The sequence below is a fragment of the Globicephala melas genome, chromosome 15 (assembly GCF_963455315.2).
Source record: "Globicephala melas chromosome 15, mGloMel1.2, whole genome shotgun sequence".
NCBI classification, from domain to species: domain Eukaryota; kingdom Metazoa; phylum Chordata; class Mammalia; order Artiodactyla; family Delphinidae; genus Globicephala; species Globicephala melas.
The window spans coordinates 19,665,381-19,690,877 of NC_083328.1; the positions used below are offsets into that span (position 1 = coordinate 19,665,381).

Sequence of the window (25,497 nt, forward strand, 5' to 3'; positions counted from 1 at the left end):
TATAAACCTTTTTTATGTGTCTTTTGGTGTACACACACTTGTCAGTGCACTCATCTTTCTTAGGCATATCATTAGAAGTGGAATTGTTGGGATATAGGGCAAATGTATGTTTAGCGTTTCTATATAGGGAATAGGTTTTTTGCTTTTTTTTTTTGAAGCTCCTAAGGTAGTTTTAATGTTTAGCCAGCATTGAGAATAACCGATCTGGAGGGTAAGTAGAGGCACAAGTAGAGGCACTTTCCATAAACGTGTGGCTTCACTGTAATAAAACCCAAGTCAAAAGAGGGCTTGCTGTGCCTTTAACATAATAAGGCCTGATTTGTTATTTCTCAAGGGATAAGGTCAAGGTCAATTCTTTTTTAAAAATTAATTAATTAATTAATTTTTGGCGGCCTTGGGTCTTCGTTGCTGTGCGTGGGCTTTCTTTAATCACGGCCGGTGGGAGCTACTCTTAGTTGCGGTGTGCGGGCTTCTCATGGCGGTGGCTTCTCTTGTTGCGGAGCACAGGCTCTAGACACGCGAGCTCCAGTAGTTGTGGCACATGGGCTCATTAGTTGTGGCTCGTGAGCTCTAGAGCGCAGGGTCAGTAGTTGTGGTACACGGGCTTAGCTGCTCCACAGCACGTGGGATCTTCCTGGACCAGGGCTCGAACCCTTGTCCCCTGCATTGGCAGGTGGATTCTTAACCATTGTCCCACTAGGGAAGTCCAAGGTCAATTCTTAAGAGACAAACACATTTTTCAGGTAGCCTAAATGGGAGTGGTTTACAAAAGGGAAATTAACCTCACATCTGATTTCAATTACCTTAGGAGCTAACAAGCCATTGCCTAGGGTGGAAATACCCACTGCCCCCATCTTTCCCTGCACCCCTCATCCATGGGACCAGGACTCTCCCTTCTTACCACCTGAAAAAACTAGAAGAAAGTATCAAAGCTCAGCCTTTCCACCAGCATACAGAGCCGGGGAGAAATCTCTTCATGTTCAGGAGGCACTTGAGATGGCACATTTTGTAACTCATGAGACCAGCCTGGGTCTCATGGGGCTTTATTATCATGGGGTGGGGGTAAGCTGTGCTTGAGGAAGGGGCATGTGGTATATTGGACAGGCTCCAGGAAGAGAAGGAAAATAATACTATATAGTATTATAGCTAATAACTAATATAATTACAATTAATATAAATATAATTAGTATATAATAATAAAATAAAGGGGGGGCTTCCCTAGTGGCTCAGTGGTTGAGAGTCCGCCTGCCGATGCAGGGCACATGGGTTCATGCCCTGGTCCGGGAAGATCCCACATGCCGCAGAGCGGCCGGGCCTGTGAGCCGTGGCCGTTGAGCCTGCGTGTCCGGAGCCTGTGCTCCGCAACGGGAGAGGCCACAACAGTGAGAGGCCCGCGTACCACAAAAAAGAAAAATAAAAAAAATAATAAAGGGAGTATTAGTGGACAAAGGAGAGGAATGCTTTCTTGAGACTTAAGCATTTGTGCTTGGCCTGAGAAAACATACATCTGTTCTCTCCTCCCAGTCTGGTTTCCACATTAGTTGTTATCTCCCACTGGCAAGTGAGAGACTTGGTTTCTATCCTGTTGGAAGGGCACAGAGAGGGTGAAACCTATGGGGTAAATTCCCTGCCAGGCAACTGAAATCCTAACACACCCAAGGCTGTCTCTGAAGAGAACTCAGCTTTGGTGTATGTGGCAGATGCCATGCCAGAAATTAGGGTCATTTTCTCTGCCCTAGTGGGAGAGGTAACAGAAGGTCATGCTATCACTCTTGGGCCTTTGTATTGTGATGCTCTGGGCCCCTCTGGAGGAAATCAAGCTCTATTCTCTGGGAAGCGGAAGTAATCACAGTCTTTAAGGAGAAGCTTCCAGGTGACTGTGGGACCTTCTAGGAATAATCCAGGTACCTTTAAAGGGTGAATCGCCCCATCTTCCTGGAAGAGTGAAAGAAGAGCTCTTAAGGGCTCAAAGGAGGTAAACAACTCTTGGGTAAATCCCTGGGATGGATAAAAACACAGAACTTCCTGGGTGCCTGGTAACTTGGGGGATGGATTGAGGGGACTCTAAGTGGAAGATCTCCACTTGGAACTGTCACTGCTCGAAGGGCTGCCTTGACTTTCAATTGTGACAGCGGAGGTTGGTAATGGACAGCAATGTGGGCTGTCAAGGAAGGGTGTCAACAGTAGGTGGGTGGTACACTAGGACATGGACATTGTCTGTCCCCTAATCTTCTCCTATTTTCCTCCCCACTCTGAAGCCTGCTAATGTCACCAAATGTCCTTTCCTTAAAATTTGCTATCCCTCTATTAGGGAACCATTCATTGACTGAAACTGCCTGGCCCGGCCAGGCAGGATAATAACCACTTGCACCAGTCATCTCACAACAGGAGGTCCCAATAAGGAACATGGAACCGACAAGCTACTGTCAGCCAAAAGAATGCGGGAGAGGCCAAAAGGAGGGAGGGAGATGCCAGGCCATAATATATCCTGCCCACCTCCCAGAAACCCTTGCACTGGAAACTTGACTGACTGAGAGAACCACGCGCCATCAGGAAAGGCCTTAAATCGGACCAAATACGGGCGTGGGTGATGCTGAAACTTGGCCTCTGTGCGCCAGTGTTGAATCAAATCTCAGAGACAGAGTTTTGGGTCAAGTAGAAAACAATAGCTTTATTGCTTTGCCAGGCAAAGGGGGACACAGCTAATACCCTCAAAACTGTGTGTCCCAAACCAGGGGGATTTGGCGAGGAGTTTTATAGCAGTGGTTCAAGGGCAGGGTTGCTGATAAGGATCTGGGTGTGTGCAGGGCCTACAATCCTTTAATCCGGCCTCAGGTGGTCTCCTGATGAGCTTCTGTTGTTCTCAAGGTTATCAAACTGTGACCTTGTCTCTGGGATGAAGAATGCTTCATTAGGTAGTTAACATCTTCCATTTGTTGGGGGATTTATTTATTTATTTATTTATTTACCAGTTATTGGCTGCACTGTACAACATGTGGGATCTTAGTTCCCAGACCAGGGATTGAACCCATGCCCCCTGCATTGGAACTACAGAGTCCTAAGCACTGGACTGCCTGAGAAATCCCTGTTGGGGATTTTAATTCTGCAGAAGAGCTCAAAGATACTGTTATGTATGTTCCTTGAGGTGAACCAGGACGCTGCCCCAAGGCTGCACTATTGTTTCTAGGCTGCTCCTCCCTTGTCTCTACATCCCCTCCCTTCCCTGATTAGCAACTGTTTGAAACTGCCCTTTGGAACTCAGGGAAGGTCATGGAGGCTGAAGCCTATTTCCTACAAACAAGAAATGGGGGACACAGAAAGACTTCCGTGCCCAGGAGCCCCATACGGTCCTGCTCAGTTTCACAGGCAAAATGATTGTTCAGAGACAACCTAGAAAGCTAGCCCCACCACCATAAACCCTGAGACTACAAGCCGCATGGCAGAGAGGTTCTCCTGAGTTCCTGTGTCCTACTGCTCTCTGCCCGGGGGCCCCATCCTAATAAAGTCTTTTGCTTTGTGAGTACATATGTTTCCTCTGACAATTCCTTTCCAAGTGTTAGACAAGAGCCGACTCTCAGGCCCTGGAAGGGGTCCCCCTTCTGGTAACACCTCTACTGTCCTCTGCTCTCTTCCGCTGATGGGAGGGATGAGCTCTGATCTCCATTTCTCCTGGTTTCTCCACATGGAGAGAAAGAAGAGTGCTGGTCCCATGGAGGAAGGATGCAAGGGTAGAGGGGATATTTTCCAATTCCACTGTGCCTTTGAAATGGAGCAGGACCCTGTGGTGCCCTCCTGGGTATATATCCTTTCAGTGTTCCCCCATTTCTTGTTTGTAGGAAATAGGCTTCATTCGGCCTCCTTGACCTTCCCTGAGTTCCAAAAGGGCAGATTCAAACAGTTGCTTATCAGGGAAGGGAGGGAATGCAGAAACTAAGGAGAAGTCAAGAACAGTAGTGCAGGGGCTTCCCTGGTGGTCCAGCGGTTAAGACTCTGTGCTCCCACTGCAGGGGATATGGGTTCGATCCCTGGTCAGAGAACTAAGATTCCTGCATCCTGCATGGCAAGGCCAAAAATAAAATTAAAAAAAAAAAAGCAGGGTCCTGCTTCCTCCTCAAGGAATATACATAACAAAATACCTTTGAGTTCTGCAGGAATTAAGCCCCCACTTAGGTGGAGGATGGTGACTTCAGGCTGAGTGCAAGATTCCTGGAACACCACCCTGTTACCTCGTCACCAACCAATCAGAAGAAAGTCTGTACACAGTGAAGGATGTCGAAGACTCTGTCCCACTACCCAAATGAGTCTCCTTTTAAAAGCTTTCATGGTTGGGGCTTCCCTAGTGGCGCAGTGGTTGGAGTCCGCCTGCCGATGCAGGGGACGCGGGTTCATGCCCCGGTCCGGGAGGATCCCGCATGCCGCGGAGCGGCTGGTCCCGTGAGCCGTGGCCGCTGGGCCTGCGCGTCCGGAGCCTGTGTTCCGCAGCGGGAGAGGCCACAGCAGTGAGAGGTCCGCGTACCGCAAAAAAAAAAAAAAGGGGGGGCTTCCCTGGTGGCACAGTGGTTGAGAGTCCGCCTGCTAATGCAGGGGACACGGGTTCGTGCCCCGGTCTGGGAGGATCCCACATGCTGCGGAGCGGCTGGGCCCGTGAGCCATGGCCGCTGAGCCTGCGCGTCCGGAGCCTGTGCTCCGCAACGGGAGAGGCCACAACAGTGAGAGGCCCGCGTACCGAAAAAAAAAAAAAAAAAAAGCTTTCATGGTTGAGCAGAATTTTTGGAGATGGTTTTTGGACACAAGTCTACCTTCTCCCTAGGTTGCCAGTCTCCTGAAAAAAGCAACTTTCCTTTCCAGCCAACACTCAATACTCAAGTATTGGCTTTTGAATGGTGCCCTGAGTTCAGTAACACCTTGCTTTCTCCTCCTAAAGTAACTGAAATCAGAGAATGGATTCCTATCGAAGATCCCCTCCCCCCATTTAGTAGCCCTCAAAAGACTATATAGGGGAAACCTACAAAAAAAGAAGAGAGGTATGGGCTCATGCCAGTTTTGAGTTATTTTGTAGAAATATAAGATTGATGACTGTACTGACTCCTGCCCAATTTTGTGAAATATTTAAAATCTAATAGAGTGAATACTAACATCAGTACTGGCGAATATGAAAGTGTTAAAGTATCGGAGTCCTGACGCTACACAGGCCTAATATTAATCATGAGGAAGCTTAATATTTGAACAGAATTGGAATGAACTGGGCTGCTTTAAAAGCCTTCCTTTGTGTTCAAAGGGGACATTATCTTCTGAGGGATGGAATGGCCTCCATTTGCATAATGTCTTTCCTTTTGTTCCTTCTGTTGTCCCAACTAATTGCTTTAGAATATCCCCCCTCTGCTATTTCCCCTATCTTTCTTACCAATAATGATTTCCTCTTCCCTCTTTTTTTTTTTTTTTTTTTTTTTTTTTTGCGGTACGCGGGCTTCTCACTGTTGTGGCCTCTCCCGTTGCGGAGCACAAGCTCCGGACGCGCAGGCTCAGCGGCCATGGCTCACGGGCCCAGCCGCCCCGCGGCATGTGGGATCTTCCCGGACCGGGGCACGAACCCGTGTCCCCTTCATCGGCAGGCGGGCTCTCAACCACTGCGCCACCAGGGAAGCCCTCCTCTTCCCTCTTGATATGTAAAATGTAGGTAAGCTGGGACACTTCAAAGCACAAGACTTCTTGTGAATCTCCTACAGCTGGGATGGCAATATGGACACATTGACCACGGGGTGCCCGAGGGTGGCTCAGGCTTGGGAAATAGAAGCCAGCTCCCTGGGGCTCCCTGCTAAAGGGAAGTGTCTTGGGAATTCCCTGGTGGGCCACAGGTTAAGACTCAGGCTTTCACTGCCGTAGACCCGAGTTCACTCCCTGGTTGCAGAACAAGATCCCACAAGCCGCGCGGTGTGGCCAAAAAATAAAAAAAACTAAAAATAAAAAAATAAAATAAAAGGAAGTGTCTCGTTACGTGATGGGAGAGGGTAGGTTTGAAGAAAAGATGGTCAGATTTAGGTTGTAGAAGTTCCCCTTCTTGAGAGGTATTTGGAGTGGAGATTGCCAGTGTGAAATAAAATTCATATTTTATGGCAAGACAAGAAAAATTTAAACATGAGAAGTTTTCTCTGCCCTTTGGCCTCCTCTCTCCCCCTACTGTGTGTTGTGTACCTACATTATGCACTGAGCAAACCTCCCCCATCGGCAGAAACACCTGCTCAACCCTAAGGAGCCACATTCTCATAGCACCAACAAGACAAGTCCTTAAAAGATAACAGTCCTTGTGGATTTTATAAGGAGCCGTAATGATGCTTACATCTGGATTGTGTAAACTGTCAATAATATGTCATTTAATGTACAGCATTTTGTCTCAAAAAACTTACATAACTGTGCCTTGACTTTCAATGGGCAGAACAGTTCTTGGAGATTTCTAAGATGCTCTTTCCAGGTTATAATCCTCAATTTCGCGTGAATAAAATTTTCCATTTCTTTCTTAGATCCACTGATTAATCTTTTGTCGATACCAGCTTCCTCGTGGTTAATAAAATTGGTTAAGTTTCTGTGACTCGGCTGTTTTCCCTTCTCAAAATTGTCCTGGGACCTTAAGAGGCAAAGATACCAGGGCTGGGGATGGAGGTGCGGAGGGCTGATGATGAAATAAAATTCATGTTTTATGGCAAGGTGAGAAAAATTTAAACATAAAATGTTTCTTTGCCCATTTGGGCTTCCTCCCTCCTGTTTGGTGTGTATTGTGCATCTGCATTAACCAGACCTCCTAAGGAGATCACATTCCTTCTTAATTTCATCAAGGGTCACAACTCCTTAGGAGATAACCTTTCTTGACCTTGTAAGGGGCCATGATGACCCAAGACCCACTACTTGCTTTGTATTATACGTGTAGATCTAGATTGCGTAAACCATCAATAATACATCATTTAATGTACAGCGATCCCTTTGTCTCAAAAAGTTACATGGCTGAGCTTGGATCCTCAGTTTGGCTGGAATACAATGTTCTATTTCTTTCTAGATTGACTGATAGATTTTTCATCAAGAGTAGTATTGGTAATTATCTAACAAGTTCTCACTTATTAAGCACTGACTATGAGCTGGTCGTGTGTTAAGTGCTACACAAGCATTTGCCTCGTTTAGTCCTTACTGTACCCAGTAAGGTGGATTCTATTGTGATTCGCATTTTGCAGTATAGGGGAGGAAAAAACTTTTCCTCTACCCTATTCGATTGAGTGGATGGGGCTATGCAAATTAAACCAACAAAATACAGGTAACAGAAGAAGAGGCTGTCAAGGAGGAATACATTTTTCTCTTCCCTTCTAGGTTCTTCTGGCTGGTCTAAGAATTAAACTGACATGAGACAGATTAATAGGAGAAAACCAAACAAAGGGAGAGACCCAGGAAAACTGAGTAATTTACTAAAATGACTGAAACCCTTACCTTAAATACAATCTTCAGTTTAAGACAGAAGAGGATGTTAGGGGTAGGGATCTGGGCCTTCAAAGGTAAGGAAGGCAATTCACATGGAGATGGAGAAGCAAATGTTTGGTAAATAAATGTTTGCTGGTCCAGGCAGAGGCAGTGGGACACAGATGAATTTTATCAGATGCTGTTATGTTCCTCCCTGTCTACACACCTAAGGTCTTACTATACTTATCTATGGTGATAGCTCCCTTCCTAGAACAGGTCCTCTATCTACATTCTTTAGGCAGCTAAGGGGGAGGTCAAAGTTTCTTCCTGAGTCTTCTGTTTCTTACAAATAATCAACCTAGGGAATTCCCCTGCAATCCAGCGGTTAGGACTCCGAGCTTTCACTGTTGAGGGCCTTAGCTCAGTCCCTGGTTGGGGAACTAAGATCCCACAAGCTGCGTGGTGCAGCAAAAAAACCAAAAAACTAACAATCAATCATTAATCCTCATGCTGAAGAGACACATTTTGGGGTGGCAAATTTTGCTCCCCTACAAGACATACAAATTTTATCTGATGTTAATATTTTTTTTACGTGTACAAGGGAATCTCGCAGAAAGGAAGTAAAAACTCGAAGAGGTGGGTCGGTCTTATATACCATTTTAACAAAGTGCAATACATTTGTAGAGAGGCAACAAGAGAAAGGAAAAAGGTTTGGGCTTCTAGGGGCAGTAGATCGTGGGAAGGTAAATGTTTGGGGGGGGAACAATGAAAGATAAGGGTTATTTCAGTTCAGTTTCTTTATGCAAATTCAAGTTGGTGCCATCAGCAGTGACAAGAGTTGGTTCCTCTTCCTGGTACAGGATGGAGGAGGGGGAAGGGAATTTCCCTTTCCTCCCCCTTACCTTCAAAGGGAAATTTATGCCTTGCCTTTAGGCAGGAAGGGGGAGGATAAAGAGCTTTCCCTGCATCTGCGGTTTCTTGATTGCCTTCAGCTCAAAATAATCCTTATGCCAAAGTGGCATATTTCGAGATGGTATATCCTGATCCCCTTCAGCAGCTGAGTAAACTGAAGCATAGAAAGCAACTTGCCTAAAGTCACAGAGCCTGAAGTTGAACTGGGTCTGCTTTAAAGATAGGGAAGGCGGGGCCAGGGCAGCAGACAGAACTCCACCCGGCAAGGCGGTCATGGTCATTGTCAGGGAGGGGGAAATTTATCCCTCTCCCCTTCTTGAGTTCTTGTGGCTGGACTAATAAAATGGACACAAAGATGAACAGGAGAAAAAGAAACAAGTTTTAATATATGTGCACAAATTAAAGAGGCCTGGTAGAAATGGGACCTAAGAAGTGGCCAAAGCAAGCAGCTTTTATACTTTGTAGACAAAGAAATGATAAATGTATGAGGAATTGACAGGACAAAGAAAATTAGGCTTTGGGTTCTTAATTAGTGAAGAGTCAAAACAGAGTTTGAGCTTGGGGTAGCAAATTAAAGAAGTAACAATGTTTGTTTAGACACTTTTCTCGCCCCAATTCCCTTTCTCTGACGATAAGGGTGTCCTTTTATCTCCAGATGCAGGGAGTGAATTTTCACGTGGGAAATTTAATGATTGATTGCTTTGCTTTGACTTGGGGATTCTCTGCTCTCTTCTTTCTTTTTTTAAAAAAGCTTTTCTTTCTTTATTTTTATTGAAGTATAGTTGATTTACAATGTTGTGTTAGTTTCAGATGTACAGCAAAGTGATTCAGCTATACATACATATATATCTATTTTTTTTTCAGATTCTTTTCCCTTTTAGGTTATTACAAAATATTGAGTATAGTTCCCTGAGCTATACAGTAGGTCCTTGTTGGTTATCTGTTTTATATATAGTAGTGTGTATCACATGGGAAATTTATTTTCTGCTTCCAGAGAGACACAGAGGAGGGTCAAACTGTCCTTCTTACATCAGCTGTTTCTTAACTTTAATTCAAAAATAATCAATATACGATTGAGGCCTCTTTGCGGGGACAGCCTGCCCTGGGCCCCAACATCATGTGGTTCAAAATTTGTGCTCTTTAGCCTTCAAGACACCCAACACAGGGGAAGAAGCTGCTAGACCTCTAAGGAGGTAAGTGGTAGCAGGAGACAGAAAGAACCAGGGCGATGAGGACAAACCCAGAAACTTCCACCAGGGAGGCTGGGGAGTCAGGACAAAGGGGTCAGAGACCAGAAATGAGTCATCACAGAAGTGGGGAATAAAACCTAACACTAATGTCTTTTAACAAGGTGGTAGAAGAGGAGGGGAGGCGGGAGTGGGAAGATATTGAGGGGAAGGCTGTAAAGAGATGGCAAGGAATTGGTTTATGTGATTGTGGGGCAGGCTGGGCAAATCTAAGCTCTGTAGCACACGCTGTTAGGAAGGGCAGCTTGGAAACTCTTGGGCAGGAAGTGGTGCTACTGCCCACAGGCAGAATTTCTTCTTCTTCTTTTTTTTTTGGCCACGCCATGTGGCTTGTGGGATCTTAGTTCCCCAATCAGGGACTGAACCCCGTGAACCTGGGCCCCGGCAGTGAAAGCGCTGAGTCCTAACCACTGGACCGCCAGGGAATTCCCCAGAATTTCTTCTTCTTTAGGGAAGCAGAACCCTTCTACTCTTAAGACCCTTCAACTGATTGCATCAGGTCACCCAGATTGTTGAGAACAATTCCTTTTATTTAACGTCTACTGTAGACATTAATCACATCTGCAAAATTCCTTCACAGCAATACCTAGATGAGTGTTTGATGGGACTACTAGGATATTGTTACTGAAACTCAGATCTCTGTGCAACAGTGCTGAACCGAATCTCGGAGACAGAGTTTTGGGTGAAGTAGAAAAGGATAGTTTTATTACGTTGCCAGGCAAAGGGGACCACAGCAGCCTCCTGCCTTGAAAAACTGTGTGTCCCAACCCCAGAGGCTTTGATGAAGGGTTTTATAACAGTGGTTCAAGGGTGGGGTTGCTGACAAGATTAGGGTGTGTGCAGGGTCTCAGGTGGTTGTCTCCTAATTATGGTGGGCTTCTCTGGTCCCTTTAATCTTGCCTCAGGTGGTTTCTTGGCCGCTTCTCCCTTGATTAGCAACTGTTGGAATCGCCCTTTGGAACTCAGGGAAGGTCATGGAGGCTGGAGTCTTGCCTACAAGAAAGGGAAGACAAAAAAGACCTTCTATGCCCGGGAGCCCCACAGGGGTTCGGTTTCAATATTCACATAAAACTGACCATCACCGTGCTCAGTAAACACTGGCTGAATTAATCAGTAATAATAAGCCAATATTTATTGAGTAGTTAATAGATGCCAGACACTGTTCTGAGAACTTTGTATGTATTAATTTGTTTACTCTTCCCAATAAATTTACAAGGTCAGTGTTCAGCATTAGTGCTGTTTATCAATCAATATTTCCTCTTCTCCTTTCTCTGGGCACGTGACAGGTTTTCACTTTGCCATCCCCTTTAAATTCAGTATAGCCACGTGACTTGTTTTGATCAATGAATTATGAGCAGGAATGATTTCTATCATTTCCAGGTAGAAATGTTTACGAGCCAGTTTATTGCCTCTTTCTTTTCTCCTTGTCATGTTGACCAGCAATGTCCAGATGGGGGGCCCTCTACCAGCTTGGGTCCCCCAAAGTGGGCAACATGAGTGAAATCCTAGCTGACCACATTGGACACAGAGCGTGTATTTTAAGCCACTGATATTTGGGAGTTATTTGTGTCCACCTTATAACCCAATTTATCCTGATTATCTCCCTTTACAGATGAGGAAACTGAGGCATGGAGAGATTAAGTAACTTGTCCAAAGTCACACAAATAAAAGTGGTGGAGCCAGGATTCAAACTCAACCATCTATTAGTCCTTGCTGTCTAGAACGTTACAACGTCTCAGACTGATGCCAAAAACTCAGCCTCTGTGCACTGGTGCTGAATCGAATTTTAGAGACAGAGTTTTGGGTGAAGTAGAAAAGAATAGCTTTATTTCTTTGCCAGGCAAAGGGGGACACAGCAGGCTTGTGCCCTGAAAAACTGTGTGTCCCAACCCAGGAGGATCTGGTGAGGAGTTTTATAGCAATGGTTCAAGGGTGGGGTTGCTGATAAGGATTAGGGTGGGGGGGGGGCTGCACGCCTTTAATCTGGCCTCAGGTGGTCTTGTCTGGAATGAAGAATGCTAACATCTTCCATTTGTTGGGGGCTTTAGTTCTGTAAAGACCTCAAAGATATTGTTATGTGTATCCCTTGAGGTGGAACCAGGACCCTGCCCCAAGGCTGCACTATTGTTTCTTGACCGTTCCTCCCTTGTCTCCGCATCCCCTCCCTTCCCTGATTAGCAGCGATTCGAATCTGCCCTTCGGAACTCAGTGAAGGTCTTGGAGACTGGAGTCTGTTCCCTGCAAACAAGGAACGGGGGACACAGAAAGGCTTGGTCATGCTAGGTTTCAAGATTGCCATCTTTTCTAAGGCTTAGTTCTTCAGCTTTCCATTGAGAGTGGCTTTTAACCCCTCCTTCCCCCACCCCAAACCTCTGGCAATGTCTGGAGACATTTTTGGTTGTCACAACTTGGGGGGTCAGGGCAGTTGTGCTACTGGCATCTGGTGGGTAGAAGCCAGGGCTGCTGCTAAACATCCTACCACGCACAGGACAGCTCCACAGCAAAGAGTTATCCAACCCCCAACGTCAATCGCACTGCTGTTGAGAAGCTCTGACTTACACGAAATTCTCTGGTAACCAAAGTTAGCTTCTTTTGCTTGCCACTGGAGACTTGGTTGGGTTGTTATGAGTTAGTTAATTAATTAATTGAAAGCAGCAGGGTGTCAGTGCCGGGCCTGGTCTTCGTTGACATTTGCCTGACTGATCTGGAGGAGTAACTGGTGAGAGCGCTGCATGTGCCCATGACACTTAGCTATGCCAGGGAGTGAAATGCCAAGCCGCTGGCGATACATCGCAGGAAGAGCTCACCAGGCTGCGTGAGTGGGCAGCGCAGTTGCCAAGGACGAACTTCAGTGTGGGCAACTGCAAGGTGCTGTGTTTGGCAAAAAATAATCCAGGCTATACTTAGAGGTTGGAAGAGGATGGAACAGGATAGAACAAGATGAATAGAAATGGAAAGAATTCCAGAGAGCGATTCCCAAGCCTGATTTTAAGACTCACCTGAGCTCCAGCTAATGACACTGGTGCCGAGGCCCTTGCCCTGGAGGTACTTGTTGAGAGGTCTGGACGCTACTATCGGATCAACTTTTTATCTTCTGCAGGAATATAGACCCTGTTTCCCCAGATTTTCTGATTTTCAAGAGAAGCCCCAAATCCTGGCTTTTATATGTAAGTTCCCATCCCGTCCCCCCTTTCTGGTAACTTTTTTGATATAACGTCAAGCCTATAGAAAAAATGTCAAGAATGAAGAAAGAGCTCCTTCCCATACCCTTTATCCAGACTCCCCAGTTGCTATCTCTTTGTCCCATTTGCTTTATCACTCGAAGTTCCCAATTTTTATCAGCAACCTATGGATCAAGCTAAACAATACTGTGAATGGACTTTGTTCCTTAAACTGTCCTTGGTGACTTGTGAAGCTCAGCCTCCCTTCTGACAAATTATGTAAGAATCTCTGCTGGGGCACCTGGACATTTATATTTAAAAACACCTCCTCCAGATGGTGCTAACGTGCATCCAGGGCTGAGAACCACTGGTCTGGCTCCCTCATGGTAATTTTATTCCCCTTATTGGTGACTGGCTTAGTGGTAGACGTGGAGCCTAATTCTGGCTAAAGAGAATAAGGGGAAAAATCTAATGGAGTAACTTCTAAGAAAGGTTTCTTCCCTCTTAAATACACGCAAGAGGGACTTCCTCGGTGGTCCAGTGGTAAAGAATCCGCCTTCCAATGCAGGGGATGCGGGTTTGATCCCTGGTCGGGGAACTAAGATCCCACGTGCCACGGGGCAACTAAGCCCGCGTGCGCCACAACTACTGAGCTTGCATGGCTCAATGAGAGAGCCCGTGTGCTGCAAACTACAGAGCCCACGTGCTCTGGAGCCTGCGAACCACAACTACAGAGCCCATGTGCCCTGGAGCCGGGTGCCACAACTAGAGAGAGAAAATCCACACGCCACAACTAGAGAGAAGCCTGAGCACCACAATGAAGAGCCCCCACACCACAATAAAAAAGATCCTGCACGCCTCAACGAAGATCCTGCGTGCCGCAACTAAGACCCAACGCAGGCAAGAAAATAAATTAAAAAAAAAAAAAGACACACAGGAAAGAGGCAGCTTTTGTGCTGGATGTTGCATCTGGACATGATGGGATATTTTATCTTGGCATGACGGATACTGGCCCGAGGATGGAAGCGTGGAAGGATGGAAAGGCTTTGGGTCCTTGGATTTATCTTTGAGCTGCTGAATTAACTAACCTGTGAGCCCCTTTATCTTGAGATTTCTTTTTACAGAGGAAACATTTTTTCATGCTTAAATTGAATGGCAGAGATGACTCGTCACTTGCCAAATCAATGACTATCTTATATTATGTAGAGATATTACTAGGAAACAACTCTTCAGCCATGGACGATGTTTTCAGCGTCACCTCCCCTGGAATCTAGATGGAACCACGTGACTGCTCTGACTAATGGAATGAATGGGTTACTTCTGGGTCAAGGTAATTAAGTTTAGGTGCATGGTCCTTCACTTCCTCATCACCACCCCTCACCTGTCCTCCTCCCCCCATCTACCAAGGTGGGTGATATCAGGACCGCCCTGAAGCCACAAGATGGCAGAACTACAAGATAGAAGCAGCTTGGTTCCCTGAGTTACAGCTTGGAGCAGAGCCATCCAGGAGTGTTACTCAGCCAGAAACACCTACACTGGACTCTGTGTGAGCAAGAAATAAAGGTTTATTTGGTTAAGCCCCAGAAATTTGGGGGTTTGTTATGACAGCTTAATTTACCTGATAAATACAATCTAGTTAAGTTAGAATTGGGTGTTACTTTCAGACAAAAGGTTCTTACTTAAAGCGGGAAAGAAGGACCCGTGAAGTCCAGACCACCATCCTAAAACTGTTTTTTGTTTCTTTGGGGTTTTTTTATATTTACAAAGAGGGAATCAGCGTTCCACGAATGTAGTCTAACCTCCAGGATTGCTTGCTTTCAGCCTAGTGACTTGGCCTTGCCGGCGCCTTTATGGTAGCTTTCATTTTAGGCTGATGACTTACTAGCCCTCAGGCACTGCCACCTGGTTTCTGGTCCCTGGTTCTTTCTCAGTCTTGATTCTTTCTGAACTGAACTGGCTTTGAGGTTCTGATCTCCCTTCTATAAACATCCTGACTAAATACCATTCTGGTCCCGCTGTCCTGCTGTCCCTAAGAGGGACTCTCAGCTGCTCCCATATGGCTGGGTGTTCCCCACTTCTGGAAGCTTCAGAGGTTCTAGTCAATGTTCATTTGGTAACTAGGAACAGAGACTCACTTAGGCTTGCTCAAGGCAAGGGGAGATTGTTGAAGGCATTCGGAAAAAGTCTCCCAGAGATCTGAGGACTGCACCTGCAGTACAGCTGGGCCTGGAGGAAATGGGATAGGGAAGCTATTAGAACCCAAGGAAGCCACTCTCTTCCTCTCTTTGTGATATTTGTTTCCCCCTAAATAGTACTTAATGCATTCTCCTTCTCTCTTTCCTTCCTTTGGATAGCTGAGCACTTACCAGATCAGTAGCTAGCACGAGACAGTCAAGTACACCGCTCTCACAGAACTTATCTCCTAGTAAGTAAACAAGCAAGCAAAAGATAAAATATTACACCCTTCCAAGCTATCGAGAGAATAAGTATGGACTATACTAAAGAATAACAGGGGATTTGCTTTTGAGAGTTGGTAAATGAAGAGGTGACTTGTCAGCTCAGACCTGAAGAATGAGAAGGGGGCAGCCACATAAAGAGAAGAGAATTCAGGCAGTGGGGACAGCAGGTGTAAAGGCCCTGAGGCAGAAGGATGTTTGGCTGGATCAAGGACCTGAAAAGGGAGGACATGTGACTGAAGTGTAGGCCACGAGGTAAAAGGCGGCATGGAGTAAAGACGGGTAGATTAGTATGATTTTTATTTTTAATTTAATTTTTTGGCCTAGCCACATGGCATACGGGATCTCAGTTCCCTGATCAGGGATTGAACCCATGCCCTCGGCAGTGAAAGCGCAGAGTCCTAACCACCGGACTGCCAGGGAATTCCCGTTAGTATAACGTTTATAATGCAAGGCCTTCGAGACCAGGGCAAAAATTTGGATTTTATTTAAGTATAATGGGAGGGCTTTGCAGGGTTGTCTTCTCATGACCAAACAGTTTTTTGTTTTTTTTAATAACTTCAACTTGCATTTGGCCTATTGTTGCTGCCCTAGTCCCAAGGCTTCCTTATATCTTTTCTGTTTTGCTCCCCCTAGCCAACTAGCAACCGATTTCTGTGTCTCTTAGTTAAAGTTCCCAGCAGAGATCATCTGATTGTCTCAGTTTACCTTTTTCTTTTCTCAGTTTACCCCTTTACGTCAAGTTGCAAGTCCCAGGCCACTGGCCACGCTATGAATGGGTTGGCTAGCCTTAGATGAGGTGCAATCTATGATCTAATGAGCTGTGCCTGGGGGCAAGGTCATGTCCAATTCATGATCATGTCCACCTACCAGAGACTGTGGATAAAGCAGGCAGTGTACAAGCTCTTAAAGAAGTACTTCTAAAGATAATATTTATGAAACTAGTATTTCACTGGGTACCTATCATATAAAATTTCTGTATCCCTCATTAAAACTCTTAAATGGCTTCTGAATGTACTTAGGATCAAAATTCAAGACCTTTAACATGCCTGTAATTTGACATGCTCTGGATCCAGCTTTTCTTTTAGTCTCATCTGATGCTACTCTTCCTGTATGTGCTCCAGCTTTACTGACTTTTTTGGAGGAGGAGTCTTTCCAGTCTCAGGGCCTTTGCACACGCTTGGGTTTTTTCTCCCTCCATGTGTCCCTCTTTTATTTGGATAATGTTAGCTCTACCTTTAGGTATAATTGTAAATGCCAACTCCTGTTCCTTGACTCTCCATCAAAATTAGAGCCCTCTGTTTACATGCCTGTGTACTTTTTACTCTCTACCTTCCCTTTATGACACAGATCGCAGTTGTAAATGATGTTGATGTGTGTGTTTACTTGTTTAGGACTTTAGTACTTGTTTAGTACTGGACTGGGAGTTCCATGAGGGCAGTGGTCATATCTGTGGGGATTATGGTTGTTTCTGACACATAGTAGGTACTCAGTAATAAGTGCTAGATGAATGAATGAATGAATGAGTGAGTGAGTGAATGAATGAATGCCACGAAGTGAGAGATTGTGTGGCCCGAGAAATCACTACAGACTTCGTGGAAGGGATGAGGCTTAATCTTGGCCTTGAAGAATGGACAAGAATTTGGAGAGGACAAGGGAAAACATTGCAGGCAGGGATAATACTCATTGACAAAGTTAGAGAATTGGGAATAAGTATGTGGACACTGGCTTGATTAGAGCAGAAGAGTGTCAACACAATCTGGAAAACAAGGGGGAAAGGGCCCAGGAGGAAAAACATAAATCTGTGAACAGTATTAAATAATAATAGCTAACATTTATATGGTGATTATAGTGTTTCAAGTACAGTTCCAAATGCTTTATGAAAATAAGCTCATTGAATCCTCACCACCAACCTATGGAGTGAGGACTATTTTTGTGTCCATTTTACAGCTGGGGAAGTTGAGGCACAGGGAGGTTATCTTGTGAAAGTTCTCATGGCTGATAAATGCAAAGTTGGGATTCAAATCTGGGCAGTGCAGCTGCAGAGTTTGCCTGCTTGAATGTTATGCCCTCTCGAAAGGTAGAGAAGAACCTGGCTAAAGATCAGCTCTCGGGGCCGCAGAATAGAGAAGTATAAAAGAGAAACCCCAAGGTTCTGGTCTTGAGATTGGCCGTAGGACGCTGCTGGTCCAGAAATGAGTGGGCTGGGAAAGGGAGCTGCATTGTGGGGAGAAGGAGGTTGGAAACTCAGCGAGGGAGCAAGAGATTTGAGAAGTGTGACCAGAGATGATTAGTGAGTGGCTATTGCGTAGGCTTTGGAATTAGGTTGGAGGACCTGCTTTGCTTTCTCTTTGCAAGTTTCAACATCTATCCAATGGGTTAACAATAGTACCTACCTCGAATTTTAGGATTAATGAGACAAAATAAGAGAAGTTCCTGGCACATTGCTTGGCACACACAGTGGGAGCCTAGTGCATGTGAATACTCTTCACAGGGGTTTGGATGACCGGGGTTGCCCAGGGTCCTGGCTGTGAACCAGGAGTGTTGATATGAATATTTATTTGATGTCAGCTAGCTGGGTCCAGCTGCTCAGTCTTCAAGCAAAGGCACTCTGACGGCCCATGCACCAAAACCTTGCAGGGAGCAGACCTAGAGGTGCGGGGGTCCTTCCAGGCGTCAGGTGCCTGCTTTCCTCCTCCTGCTCTCTGGCCTTTGCAGAAGGCTCTGTACTAGGTCTCCAGAGCAGACACCCAGCTAGTTAAGCCCCTGGGACCTTTCTCCCCATCCCCGATCAACTCCCCAGGTGCCTTGTTTTTGACAAACTCGTAGTTCCCGGGGCTGCAGGTTGCTCCTTCTTCCCCTTCAGAGTATTCATCACCTATTTACTCCATCTCCCAGATCCTTCCCTCTCCAAGGGTGCCTGGAGCCACTTTTCCCAAAGTGTGGGGTGAGATAACTTGATGTGACACACAGATGCAATATTAGAGAGAAGTATTAGTGAGAAGGTTTTCCCCTCTCTGGTTCTCCTGATTAAGCCAAAGCAAGCATCTTTGGTGCCAGCGTATCTTAACTAATCTTTCTAACGTTTTGGTTATATCCTTTTTACAAAGAGCAGGCAGCTGGCCTTCGGCTTAGAACAGGCAGCAGCTAGAGTATGGTGTGATTGTGTTGTTTTTACTGTATTTATTTTCCCAGTTACCATTTGCTTACGGCAAGCAATTCCAGTTTTCTTTTTTACAGTAGTGATATAAAGTTCACTTTCGAGATGTATTTATTGAAGTAAAAAATGAGTCAATTTAAAGAGAAACATCAAATAAATAATGGTTAACGTGGTATGTGGATGTGAAACACTTCGCAACGGTTGAACTCAGATGACTGAGATTTGGGAAATGCTGGCAGAGGGAGGAAATCAGTCAAATTAGGAAGCAGAGGCTTGCCTCTAAACGCTGGCTCTGTTCACCAGCCCCTAAGATACTCTTCTTGAGCCTCTATTTCCTCACCTGCCAAAATACGGATAATAATTTCTACTACATGTGGGGTTGTCTTAAGGATTCAATGAGGTGATTTGATGTATGGGTGTAATTTGCATACAATGACTCTCAAGTGTCAAACAAAACAAATTGTTACTAGTCTGCGCTTTACAATAAAATTCACCGAGGGTGTGAGTGCAGGCATCTGACTGGCTTCCCAGAACTTCAAGGTTGTAGCAGGGATGAAGTGTGGGCAATCACATACCCTCTCTGGCCTCAGTTTCCTCCTTGGTAAAATGGGGATATTTCTAGAGGATTAAATGGTACAATATGTGTAAGGTTGTAGAACACAACCAGGTACCAACAGTGTCAGGTAAGCATGAGCTCCTATGACCATAACTCTGCCCCCTTGAGTGACTGAACCTCAGAAGTGGGAAGCTCCTTGGAGGTGTGACGAGCTGGCGTGCACCACAAGCACCCCAAGAGTCACTGTGGGCAGAGGTGACATCCATTTCTCATGCTTTTATTTATTTATTCATTCATTCATTCATTCATTTTTGGCTGTGTTGGGTCTTCGTTGCACTGCGCGGGCTTTCTCTAGTTGCAATGAGCAGGGGCTACTCTTTGTTGCGGTGCGCGGGCTTCTCACTGTCATGGCTTCTCTTGTTGCGGAGCATGGGCTCTAGGCACGCGGGCTTCAGTAGTTGTGACACGTGGGCTCAGTAGTTGTGGCTTGTGGGCTCTAGAGCTCAGGCTCAGTAGTTGTGGTACATGGACTTAGTTGCTCTGCAGAATGTGGGATCTTCCCAGGCCAGGGCACGAACACGTGTCCTTTGCATTGGCAGGCAGATTCTTAACCACTGTGCCACTAGGGAAGCCCTTCTCATGCTTTCTGATATCAATTTTTCAAACTATTCAAATGTCCTTCCACTTTCTACCCCCCTGCCCCTGTGCCTCTCAGAGCCTGTGCAAAGTACACCCTTCCCCCCAAAAAAGAATAGCTCCCATTTGGCTTCTATCTTCCTGCAGTCATGCTTGCTGTGGACTGAATGGGGTCCCTCCCCACCATCCAAATTCACTTATCGAAGCCCTAACCCTTGATGTGATATTTGGAGATGGGGCCTTTGGGAGGTAATTAGGTTAGATGAGGTCATGAGGGTGGGGCCCTCGTGATGGAGTTAGTGGCTCTGCCAAGTGAGGACACAGTGAGAAGGCAGCTGTCTGCAAGCCAGGAAGAGAGCCCTCACCAAGAACCAACTCTGCTGGCACCCTGATCTTAAACTTCCCAGCCTCCAGAACTGTGAGAAATAAATATCTATTGTTTAAGCCACCCTGATCTATAGTATTTGTTATGGCAGCCCAAACTCAGATAATGCTCACTCTACCCAGAATTCATCCAAAAATTAAAAAATATACATATTGATTATTTGCAGTGTGCTAATCATTTTACACATGGAGTTTTGTTTAAGTCTCACAACTCTGTGGAGGAGAATACTGTACCATGCTCCATTTTACAGACGAGGAGACTGAGGTTTGAAGGTCGGGTGGGTTTTCCCAAGGTCCTAGAGCTACTGGGTGCCAGAGCCAGATTTTTGAACACATGCTTGCCCCCAGTAGCTTCCCGGGATTTAGGTGAGAGACACACAGACTCTGACATTGGTAGGAGCACCCTGCTGGCCTCCAGAGGTAAAGGAGGATCCTTCCTAGTGGCTAGGATGTGGATGAGCAAAGCTCAGCTTCCAACACATACACGAGGCAGTTTGAGGGCAGGGCAAATGAGTTTGTAAATTTGTGCAGGAATTACCCAGAAGAAACAAAGCACCCCAGCTCTGTTGGTTACGACAAGGCAAAACCTTTAATACGTGAGTGCTTATTACAGTAGCTGCTTCAGGGCTCTGACATCTTTGATTTCTGGGCATGTTTTTCTAACACAGAAAGGTGAATGCCTCCCTCAGGGCCACCTGGGCCGTTGGTGTCCTGAGGATTTGGAGTGGACAATGGGGACAACTATGCACAAGTCTGGGGATTCGGAGATCCCCCCCGCCCCCCCCCACCAGCCACCACCCGTGACTTTGAGTAAAGTCCTCTTCCAAGGAGGGAAGAATGTGGAGGTCCTTCCAGTAAAGAAGGAAGAAAGGAAAACATCTGGCACAGATACACAGAGAGAGACGTCATGGGATTGGCTTGAAAAGTCGGGGAGGGACAGAGGGGTTAGGACCTGGAGGGAGAGGGGCAAACTGTGGGAGAGGGCTGAGTCCATTTGGTTTCAGTCTTTGTAAAAAGTAATACCATCACGAGGACCATGCCATGCAACCTCAGAGACACCTCTGTCCACTTCCCACCGGGCTGTGCTGGGGTGGAGGGCAGAGGGCAGAAGTCAGTTCAGACGGGCGTGGTGCGCCTGTTGGCCGGATTATTATGCAACGACTCTTTGAACTCTTTGGGCGTGGAATTGTGGAACTGTAGAAAAGCATGGTCCCGGTCGGAGTTGAGGAGGGTCCCCATGGTGATCTTTGAGGGGTCCCGGGAAAGGGTGAACATTGAGATGTCAGTGGAGGGGATGGTGTGGAAGCCTTTGCTGATGGGGGACAGGTCTCGGGATCTGGGCTCTGTGGAGCGGGAACTTGACCGCCTCCGGAATCTATACCTGTAGGGTGGAAGGCGAGCAAAGGTAGATTTCTTCAGGAGCTCCGAGTGGGATTTGGCACGTAACTGCTGATGTTTTTCTATATAGATGTGCACAGCGACTACTCCTACAATTTCCGCGATGATGAAAGAGAAGGCTCCGAAATAAAAGGACCAGCCATAGGAGTAGCTCTTTTTGGAGTCACGCTGCCCGGGGTCTCCAGCATTGGCTGATATATAAACTATGATGCCGATGATGTTGCTTAACCCTAAGAGAAGGGGAGAGAAAAATACATCCTTTATAAACCTCAGAGGTAACTGTCACTTTTAGGCTGGAAATATCTATTTAAAAAAAAAATGTGGAGTCAACAGGGAGAGAGGAGAATGGATTTATGGCCAGGAAATCCAGCTGCTGAGCTCTTCTTGCAGGGTCTGTCTCTCGGGAAATGAAGAATTCTGCCGCTCCATTCTGGGTGGGAAGCGTTCAGCTAAAGAATTCACCTTACTCTTTCAGCAAGTGCAGTAGAATTCAGAATGTATGTACTTTCCCTTGGAAGCAATTCATTCCCTCAAAGCTTAATCTTCAGCAATAAGTCATGATGATGGTAAAATGAACGAGATGCAGATCCCTGCCCTTGAGTTCCTCACCATTAGCAGAAGAAACTGACATGTAAATGCAATTATAGCAAAATATAGTAAGGGTTCTTCCAGAGACACATATGAAATGGTTCAGGAGCAAAGAGAGAAAGAGAGAATGATTAAACCTCCTTGTTCTGAAGACAAGGTGACATTTAAGCTGGGTCCTGAACAACAGGAGATGAAAGGTGATTGACAGCGGGGTTGAGAGTGACTTACTAGTAGGGTTCTAGCTTGGATGAAGGCGAGGTTGTTGGTATCTTGAGCTAAAATAAGAGGCAGCAGAGAGAATAGGCTTAGAGAAGAGGAGGTGGGCTGGAAGTGCTTATTGGGAGTCGGAATGTGGTTGCTGAGTGGACATACATGGGTCTGGAGCTGCAGTTTGGGGAACGAATGGGGAAGGTGCAGTAGCTAAGTCTTTTTATCTGCACGGGATACGATAATGCTTTAGATTATCTGTTGTTCGAGCATCAAGAATTGGGGAACATGAAGCTGTCGTCCCCAGCAGACAAGGTCTGCTGACTTAGAGTCCCCTTGTGCCAACGGAATAGCCCTGGAAAGAGCTGCCTAGTCGCTTGGAGAGAAATTGATTCTCTAGGGAGTAGTAAGAAGAAACAGTAGAAACTGAGGGCCTGGGGGTTGCCCTCACCTGTGACTACTTCTCTCACATTATTGCTCCAAAGGTAGAATGTCTCTTTGTGTCCTTTGCTTTAAGGGTCTCATCCGGGCCTTGATACCAATAATGACTCAGGGAGGTTGGTACATCACCTGGTGTCTCCTTGCCTCCAAATCCGGGCCACCTGTAGGGTGCTTCTAAATGGATGCTGTTCCTCATTACAGTTCCCAGTACCAGTTGGTAAATAACCATTTCCAATGGCCTCCTGAGTATCCTCTCCATTCCTTGAAGACCCCATACTCTTTCTGGGGGTCCCCAAGGTCTCCCTGGAGTCCAGCAACCAAAGGGTTAAAGCTTGGCATAGCAAGGGCCACCCCCACTCTGCTCCAGTGCTACCGTTCTGATTGGCTGGTGCTCATGCATTAAGGGGAATTCATATTTTGAATACGATCTCTGGCCATATTCCATCTAGGACTTACCCCTTAGAGGGCAGGGCCAAGGTCTGTTTCTTCCCTGTCTCCTCTTGGCCTTCCCCAGCGCAGGCCCTCAGCAGGTAGGCAGCGAGTTCTAATCACTGAGCTATTTCTTAATACAGGGGTTGATGCAGCCAGCCCTGTGTCAGGCTGCAGGAAGCCACAGATTGAAAAACGGCTTCTCTTTCTGGAGTGTCAGTTTGGCTTGAAGATGAGTAGGGAAGACACATTCTTTTATATTAAAATGAACATGAATATAATGAGGAGAGAGCAGAATTCACATGAAGTTTTAAGTCTAAATGGGAGACAGTCTTCAGAGACATTTCAGCTCACGGAAGGTGGCTTCTGGTGATGCCCCCTGACTTCCCAGGGCCCCGTTTTCGCTCTCCTCTGCCCACAGGTAAATTTTGGTGGCAGAGTTTGAGAAGCCCTGAAAGGAAGTCTTGCTGGGAAAAAAACAAAAGAAGCTCAAGGAGAGACTCGGATGTCAGCCCAGGTTAAAGCAAGCGGCCAAGCCAGGTGAGTTGCCACTTACTTCTAGGCACCGATGATGTGCCAGGCACCGCGCAAAGTCTTTACGTGCGTGATCTCAATTAATCATTGCAACAGGCCTGCTTAAGAAAAAAACACCCCTCTTTTACAGATGAGGGAACTGGGACACAGAGAAGATAAATAACTTTCCAAGTCAACACAGCTGGGAGATGGCAGAGGTGGGATTTGAACCCAGGACTGTCTCTTGGCCATGGGTGGATTTAGATTTCAGTAAAAAAGCTTAGGAAGAACTAGATGTTAAGTGGGTAATCACTTTCTCCCAACCATTAGACCGTAAACTCCCTAAGGGCAGACCTAGGCTAGGTTTGTTCACTACTATGGCCTCCTCTCCTTGCCCAGAGCCTGACCCAAACAAGAGCACTGTGCATACTTGTTGAATTGCATCAGCATGAGAATTAAATTGTACAATGTATATAGTAGCAGTTATTATGCATCCAGCAGTTACTGCGGGCTAGATGCAGTTCTAGGCTCTTTCCATATACCAACTATTTAATTCTCTGAACAGCCTTAAATGGTAGAGCCATTATTATCCCCATTTTTCAGATGAGGAAACTGGGGCACAGAGTGGTTAAGAGACTTGCCCGAGGTTACCCAGCTGGGAAGTGGTAGAGCCATGGTTTGCACCAGGCAGCCTGGCTTCAGACCCCATGATCTTGAGCATAATGCCTAGTGCCTGGCACATAATAGGTACTCAATAAAGGGTTGTTGGCTGCTTGCCTGAAACCACAGAACCTTAGCATAACTGAGCATAAAAGAGCCTTAGGGAGTGCTGAATCCTCCCAAATTTTCACTTTGTAGGTGGAGAAACTGAGGCTCTTCAGGGTCCTCAGGAAGACCAGTGGTGGGGGGATAGCTAGGATGAGACCCCCAGCTTCTGGCTTCCCCTCAGGGCTTTGCTGCCGCCCCTCATGTTCCCCGGTTCCCATGTGTCTAATCTACCTGCCATCTCTCACAACACCCCTTGTGAGAAGAAGGTTGCTGGTGACACACTCTCCCTCAACAATCCCCTTGAGGGACAAAATAATGATCTTCTCCTGTTTAGGAAACCCTCATCCTCTGGGTCAGTCAGAGCTGGAGGTCTGGAGGGGGCCTCCAGCAACTAGAACGTGCCTCAAAGCAACACAGGTCCCTGGGTTTACCAGCTGTTACCATCTGTCCACACAGAGTATCGCCTTTGGGCTAATCTTATTCTCCTGACAAGATGGCGGCTTTCCCCCGGTCTGTTGCTTGAGTTGGTTCCCAGAGACTCAGAGCTGGATGCCATCCACTTTTCCCATTCCAAAGAAGGGAAAACAGTAGGGAAGAAACTTGAGCAATATCTTGGAGGAGGCCGGGATGCTGGGCTTCCAACTTTGGAACTATATTGTGTTGCTTTTCCAATGCTAGAAAATAATATTGTGATTTTTATGTTCAACCTCCTTCCAACAACCCTATAAAATAGGTACTATTATTATTTCCCATTTTACAGTCAAGGAAACCAAGTTATAGGGATTTGGTAACATTCCCAAGGCTCCACAGGTAGAGCCAGAATTCAAATCCAGGAGGGTAAGCCCCTCTCACCCACCATTTTATACTCTTCCCCACTGTTTCTACTCCAGTAAATATTCTGCTGTTATGGGTCAAAGTTTGGAGGTCATCACCAAAGAGTCAAGCTCCCCTCCCTCCCACCCCCACCTTGTTCTTTGCGTCTCTAAAGCATTTCATCCAGATGGCATTGATTGGGGGTTGGGGTGGGAAGAGATTGTAAAGCGATGGTGGAGTGGAAACCCAGAGGGAAGAGAGGACGATGAGGAGGGTGGATGAGGGATGGAGATGAAGGGAGGAGAGAGGGTGCAGAAATAGGACCTCTTCCTGGGGACTGCCTCGTCCTCCTTGCCACCCTGTGCCACCTTCCGGTCAAGGCTACTAT

General features: G+C 46.2%; 1 protein-coding gene and 1 long non-coding RNA gene across 3 annotated transcripts in view; one reads left to right on the plus strand and one right to left on the minus strand.

The window, feature by feature from the left end:
* LOC115861369 (uncharacterized) overlaps window positions 1-25,497 on the plus strand; it is a 94,858-nt gene that overhangs the window by 60,222 nt on the left and 9,139 nt on the right. The gene's annotated exons all lie outside the window — the stretch shown is intronic.
* CACNG3 (calcium voltage-gated channel auxiliary subunit gamma 3) overlaps window positions 20,842-25,497 on the minus strand; it is an 81,631-nt gene continuing 76,975 nt past the window's right edge. For both annotated transcript variants that reach the window (XM_060285179.1, XM_030871520.2), the window contains one exon: window positions 20,842-21,580. In XM_060285179.1, coding sequence (XP_060141162.1) covers window positions 21,069-21,580 — 512 coding nt within the window. In that variant the 3' untranslated portion in view covers window positions 20,842-21,068. The remainder of the gene's footprint in view (window positions 21,581-25,497) is intronic.